This window comes from Quercus lobata, chromosome 8 (assembly GCF_001633185.2).
Source record: "Quercus lobata isolate SW786 chromosome 8, ValleyOak3.0 Primary Assembly, whole genome shotgun sequence".
NCBI classification, from domain to species: Eukaryota; Viridiplantae; Streptophyta; class Magnoliopsida; order Fagales; family Fagaceae; genus Quercus; species Quercus lobata.
This window is the reverse complement of record NC_044911.1, coordinates 6529709-6536459: the sequence shown is the minus strand read 5'-3', so window position 1 is coordinate 6536459 and position 6751 is coordinate 6529709. Positions and strand designations below refer to the sequence as shown.

General features: G+C 39.5%; 1 protein-coding gene and 1 long non-coding RNA gene across 2 annotated transcripts; both read right to left on the bottom strand.

Annotated features, from left to right (window-relative positions):
• Positions 1-764: 764 nt before the first annotated feature.
• Positions 765-1325, bottom strand: LOC115958486. The gene is made up of 3 exons (XR_004084544.1): positions 1245-1325; positions 1058-1150; positions 765-820 (listed from the first exon to the last, which is right to left on the bottom strand). It is a non-coding gene; the product is annotated as an uncharacterized LOC115958486 (long non-coding RNA).
• A 107-nt stretch (positions 1326-1432) lies between these two features.
• LOC115956225 (serine/threonine-protein phosphatase 7 long form homolog) lies at positions 1433-3533 on the bottom strand. Its single transcript, XM_031074662.1, has 5 exons — positions 2929-3533; positions 2733-2820; positions 2163-2558; positions 1556-2070; positions 1433-1439 (listed from the first exon to the last, which is right to left on the bottom strand). The coding sequence occupies exons 1-5, from the start codon at positions 3531-3533 to the stop codon at positions 1433-1435; spliced, it is 1611 nt and encodes a 536-aa protein (XP_030930522.1).
• Between the last annotated feature and the right edge of the window lie 3218 nt (positions 3534-6751).

Here is a 6751-nt window from a genome sequence, read left to right as displayed (position 1 = left end):
AGATCATGATTGAATACTCAACAAAAACAACATCATGGAATTATCCAAGATGTTTGCCTTGATGCAGTAGATAAAGTGGGTAGGTTCGCAATAGAAGGACTAGCCCTTTACTTGCAAAATATGGAAGCCACTCCAATCCACTAGCAAAAAGCACATTCTTATCTCTTAAAATTTCTTAAGGATTAAATCAGCTGATGAAAAGATACATAGCAATTCACGTATATTTACTCCATTAGGCAAAAAGATGAACAAATGTGTAATAGGTGCGACGATATTTTAAAATTTTGCAACAACACAAACCCTTTAAATATTTATGAACTATTCAAACAAATCCTAAGACAAATGAAGAACAATTGAAATACTTACAGGGAACAGCTGTAGAATGACCCAGGTAAAGAAGAGTGTACCAAGAAGAGAGGACAGATCCAACCTGAGTTTTGTTCCAGGTTTGGGCATTTCTTTTACAGACTCGAATAGTATATTTGTACCAGTCCTCGCAAAAACTGAAGGTATGCATTGGAAGCCTGTGGTGGCAAAGGAATATTTTTGTGAGTGGGGCAATAAATAAATTTTCACAATTAATAAAAAGAATACAAGGGTATTAATAGTAGCATAATAATAGTAGCATATACTACCCTTGAGAAGCCGGGTCCTCCAATCAGTGAGTGTTCAGGTTGAATTGATTCTTTTCCAGGTCTGAAGGGACAGAATCTGCGTAAACGCAACTTCTTTCTTGTACCGCCAGCCAGTTTCTAAGATATCATCTCCACCCCTAATTGTTTAAATACTTCTATTCCCACACCATAGAACAATTGTGAAACTATAGAGCAAATAATTTCTGGGAATTCACCTTTCTAAGGAAGCTTATCCAGCAACAAACTTTCTAAACTCAATTCCCAATTTCTAAAGTTCATTGGCAGAATTTTGCAAGTTACGAATGAAAAATATATCAGTTTGTAAGCCCAAATCTTCATGTTCATTGCCAAAATATATGTGCTACAAAAAATATATCACCAAAGGGCAAGAAGATCCTATACATGAAAAAAAGATCCTATACCATTACAAACCCAAAGTAGCACAAATTCTTGCCCATTCTTGAATCATTCTCGTTTTCTTCTCCTCACCGGTTCCTTGACTAGTCTCACCTTGCCTGAAAAGAACACAACACAAGCAAATATTAATATGCAAATGATTTAACTATAAAGCGATGTATATGTAATTGGTATCGAATCAAACTATAGTACCATGTCCAGTCCCACAGTCAGGAGGATGTGTCCGTGTGCGTTGCGGCCTTCGTGGCCGATCCTTGATGTGCGAAGGCTTTGCTGGGGGGGTGGGTATCTGTGTCTGGACGAACTCGGTATGCACAAACTCAGGGGGGACAGCAACAAGGGTGGGTCGCCCAGGAGTGGGCATGAACCTCATCTCATCTCTACCATCTACAACTGCGGGGGTAGGGCCAGCAGTCAGTGGGGGAGACGTACGGGTGGTGGGCAACGGAGATGTACTAGGGGATGTGGGTGGGCAAGTACCATCGCTCCTCATGGATGGGGACCCAAATGTGTCTCCATGGGCAAATGTATGGGATGGATCCGCATCATCGTGTGCCATGGAGACTATGTCATAAGTAGTGTCCAAACACATCCCATCTATTGTCTGACTTGCTTCCTCCATGGTGTGGTCATGCACGGGTTTGTGGCGCCGAGTAGATGTGGCCACGGGTGTGTGACGCCGACTAGATGTGGGCACGGGTGTGTGACGCGAACCAGATGAAGGACGCTGAGCAGATGTGGGACGTCGACTAGATGTGGGCACGGGTGTGTGACGCTGACCAGATGTGGGAGGCCGACTAGATGTATGACGCTGACTAGATTGACGGCCTCCATGCCCTTGACGTCCACCTGCTTGCCGACCACACCGTACAGCCAGTTCACTTGTGTTGCCCACATCGCGTGCATGGTCCAAGGTTAACCGACCAATCTCTTCAACAGCTTGCAAGGCATTAATAGAGTCGGTGTAGATCTCAGACCCTGGTTCGCACTTCGCTATAATGCTCAACTGCAATTCAACCTGTCATAAATATACAAGAGTAGTGTTAGTAGGTTGAACTAAACTATGCGAAGCAAGGTACATTTATAACGAAACAGTCTTTGTAAATTTACCAAAGTGTCCCAATACGAAGTCTCTTTTGTAATATGGCAAACAGTGCGGGGACAAAACCACACCATATACTCGTCATTGTAGCTCATCTCCCCATGAAAGGCCGGTGCATCGGTAATTCTAGCGTGCACAGCCCATTTAGCAATATGCGGGGCATGTACTTCGGCCCAATCTTCATGGTGCTTGCCCTGGAGGGTGATCTTGTGCAGTTCAATTGAAGTATCAATATCGACTGGTATGCCTTGCTTCATCCCAAACTGTCGGAGAACACGTTCGGGATGATGGCCTTCAACCACCCAAAAATGTATGAGCGGCACAATAGACCTCCATATGTGTTGGCCTGCCGTACAATATGCAGGTAGAGAACGCAAATAATTTCTATACGGCTCCCAGATAATCTACAATGATTCAACAGATGCAAACAACCATATTAACAATATAATTAGAAAAAATGTGTAATGAATGTGAATAATACATGTAACTCTGAAATAAAAAATGTTTATTCATTCCAAAGTGAATTGTAAGTACAAAAACTACATGCTAAAGCGGTTCCCACTTGTAAGACATGATACCCGATTTGGCCGTAGCGAAGTAAGCGACACACGATAGGCATGTAGGACGTGCATTGAATGTTCAGTTGTTATCTTAGCCCCTTTCCATCTAGCAAACAACGCAGACATAACCTTCATATTAGTTACTTACATAATTCCCATGCGAACAAAGTTAATGAGGAAATGTAAAACGGTAACTATCTAAGATGCTACATACCTGACAGCAAGTGGACCTGGAGGCAGTGCCTGGTGTGGATGCCTCATCATAGGACATATGTGGGGAAACCTCGCCCACGCCCACAACTGCACCAATAACAGTGCACCGCCAATCTGCTTGGCTGTCTTCTCTGATGCCTTACAGAGGTGTCTATAGAGCCAACTTAGTGCTGCACTACCCCAATTATACTTCTTTCCATTTCTGATTGGATCGAAAAATTGCAGATACCTAATTGAGATCCGTTCTCCAGACTTGTCCATAAATAGCGTACCACCTAACAACTCCACTATGTAAAACCGAGCATACTTTTGCACAAGCGCCTCAGGGGCGTCAACCGAGAGAGGGTTGCTAAACCGATCCTCAAGCCATTTGGCTTTTACCCTCGCCCCTTCCAGCACTCCAGTGTTCTTATTATGACCAAGTTCTCTATCTGGCAGTATATGCCCTAGCAATCTACGACAGATGTCACGCCAACTGCCCGTCGGGGGTATACATTCCACCAATGGCAAGCCATCTACAGGTACCCCCATTTTAACCTCCATATCTTGTAGTGTGATGGTCATCTCACCATGGGCAAGTGAAATGAGTGTGTCTCCGGCCGCCATTTCTCCACCAACGCTGTGATCAATGCATGGTCAATGTCCATATGTGGGACACGAAGTAGCCCATCTAACCCCGCATCAGTGATATAAGTGACAATTCGTGGATCTAACCCATCTCCCCCACCTTCAAGTAGACCTTTCTCTCGGTGACGATAAGTCAATACACCTGGAACTTCCTGCAAATAGAGCAGCGTAGTATTAATAATAATTACAGTACCACATAATAATTACGCTTCAAAGTTAAATTCCAAAAATCTTTCGACTACATATATTGAACAAGTGCATACCTCACCTTCCAAATGCGCATCCCAAAGCAAACTTGAACGATGCACATCCTGCCTCGTCAACAAAGTCTGTATAGCGGATCCTGCTCCATATGGGTCCTATCTGGCATTTGGAGACAACAGCAAGACAGTCTTATTTATTTATTTTTAATTATAAACAAATTTGTCTGAAAATGGCAATAATATATATCTAATACAGCCTTCACTGATTTCAATAAAAAAATTTGAATTAAACTTGAGAAAGTGAGAGGGAGACTCAGAAAGAGAGGGATGAGAGTTTAAATTGTGGGTAACAGGGGTTCTTAGAGTTTAATGGGAATATACTAGAACAATGCTCCCATTATTCAACTCAAGTTAAGGTGTTTTCCAATGTCAAACTTAGGCCATCATGTCTTTCCCACAACCTCAATAACCAGTTTTCATTCGGTTTGACATGCCCCCCTAATCCCAGTGCCCCTAACTTGAATCAAACACTCATTTTTCCTAATGCAGTCCTTCACCCTTATTGCACTTGGCAATCAAATTGTAGATTGAAACAATTCTGGGATTAAACATTAAGATTTCTTTGTATTACATTGTACTATCATAAAGAAAATGTGTAAATAACTTTGAGGATAAGTTTTCAATATAGGAAACCCACGAACTTATTTAAATACCAATCACACCCAAAAAATGCCAAAAAATGTAAGCGCATCATGGGTAATTCAATTTTCTTCTCAAATATAGAGTTTTAATGGCTTATTGACTTGAATAAAATGAATTACAAAATAAAAAATGAGTACACGGCCTTTCAAATACCGCCGTCCCTAGTTGAAGGCCCTAACTCATGAGTCATGGCCGACTTCTTCCTTGTTCTTTTACGATAGAGTTATTTTTGCAAGATCCTCGGGATTCATATCCATTTTTTATGCTGTTGTCCATTCTCTAGGGATATAGTGTACTAGGTTTTAGACTATACTTTTGTTAAATTATTCAAAAATGCAATAGATTGTGGTTTGGAAGTAAAAAACTAGTGTGCCATTCTTAACAAGTTGTACTATTGTTATGGGGAAGGATCTCAAAATTCCAAACAAATTGAATAGAGGAAGAATATAATTTTGAAAACCAATAGTTCTTGTATGAGTATAAAAGAACTCAGCCAGTGATGAAATGGCACGTGGCATGATGACATGGTATTTGAAGTGATAAGAAGAAATGGCATTGTAACATGGGAGCATGTGGCTGAAAATTGCATGGGGAACTGAAATTGACATTAATTTAGTTAAAGACCAGGCAATTTTATCACACATATGGTTAGTTAATTGTAACATGTGAGTAATTTAGGAAAATAATTAGCTATGCTGTATATTGGGGTTATGTGGATTTGATTAGATAAATGTGTGTTGTAAGGACATGTATTAAGTTTTACCTTAGTGTTTGTTAGGTTGAATTGAGATGTATATATAATAAAGCTCCAATTGTAATTTAACTAATCATTTTTGGGTACAACACAGACATGACTAACACTTCTCTAGATAATGAAAAATGATATTTGAGTGGCCAACCTAGAACTCTATGTGGCTAGAGACACTATAACATGTTAGACCCAACGAGGACTTCAAAAATTTAAGTAGCAAAGTTTGTGATCCTTCAAAATATGTCGGTTGAATATAATAAGTGTATGTTATGAGGGTGTATACTGAGTCTCATATTGGATATTTATTTTGTCAAATGATGTTATATAAATAATTAGGAGTAGTTTTGGAGTTTTCTATGTCAAGACCTCCAGTTCCCAAGTCTAAGATGCATGTCATTTTCTCAATGAAGCCATAAAACCAAAGGAGAAAAAAATGTCTAAATACAAGAAATATGAATAGATCTTTAGAAAAATGGGGGAAGTTTGGGTCCAACGCTTCTGTGCACTGGGTCCAATACAATATGAACATATGACCGTACTGTAACGCGTCCTAAAAAAGCAAAAGCACTAGCTTAGAAAATTGGTGATATCATGAACAGAAGCAAATGCACTCGTATGAGCAGTACAAAGACACTAACTTTCACTTTAATCAACATCAATGATAAACCACTACTATGTGCTGCATGCATGTGCGCTATTAAGTCCTGCTTCTGGGAAATTCACATTCATGGTAAGTTTACATGGCAAAACCCAATTGCTAGGATGGTTCCAACAAGCCTAATTCTTTTGACCCAAATGAAATAGATTAGCATGTTCAACGCGAAACAAATGTTGGATACTTTCTCTCTAAAATCACGTTTGAGAGTTTATTTCAAGTAGTGTACATTCATGAAATTTCAAACAACCATGTTTTGTGTTCAGATTTGGGAAAGTAACTAAATTCAGGAGAGTTCCTCAGTCTGAGCAGAATTTTGGACTCTTTAATTTAGGTCTCCATCCTAATCATTTGATGGCTCTCTTAGACAATGGCACTAATCATTAATACGCTGATTTATCGGTTAGAACTACAATTAAAACAGGGTTGGCAATGGGTCTAAATTGTCGGCCGGAGAAGACAACCGCACTAATCATTGTAGTTAAATGTTTATATCAACTAACCATGAACTGTTAACTATGACTTTTCATAGTTGTAAAGTTTAATTAGAAACTAAAAATTAGAAAATGCTTATATCACTTACTGCACTGCAATTCTCATCTCCCCCAAACTCATTTTACCTAATAATTAGAAAATAAAAAACCCACAAGACAAGCACAACCAGACCAACATTCTAGTAATCACCCAAAAATAAAAATAAACTAACTAAATTGAATTGAATTCCTTAATTAATTTCTGGATCAAAACCCAAAATCAAATTATGCATAAAAATACAAAATTTACAAACACAAATACCCACAAATACCCACAAATACCCAATGCTCAAACTGAAGATGCAAGCTGAGCGAGACATACCTTGTGAGAGGGAGACCGAGAGCGTGAGCAA

Bases quoted from the DNA above. Each gene is read 5' to 3' on its own strand.
- LOC115956225 (XM_031074662.1), bottom strand. From the start codon at position 3,533: ATGGCGGCCGGAGACACACTCATTTCACTTGCCCATGGTGAGATGACC. The intron at 2,821-2,928 runs GTATGTAGCATC...GTTGTTTGCTAG, and splicing joins CCAGGTCCACTTGCTGTCAG to ATGGAAAGGGGCTAAGATAA. The intron at 2,071-2,162 runs GTAAATTTACAA...TATTTATGACAG, and splicing joins CTTCGTATTGGGACACTTTG to GTTGAATTGCAGTTGAGCAT.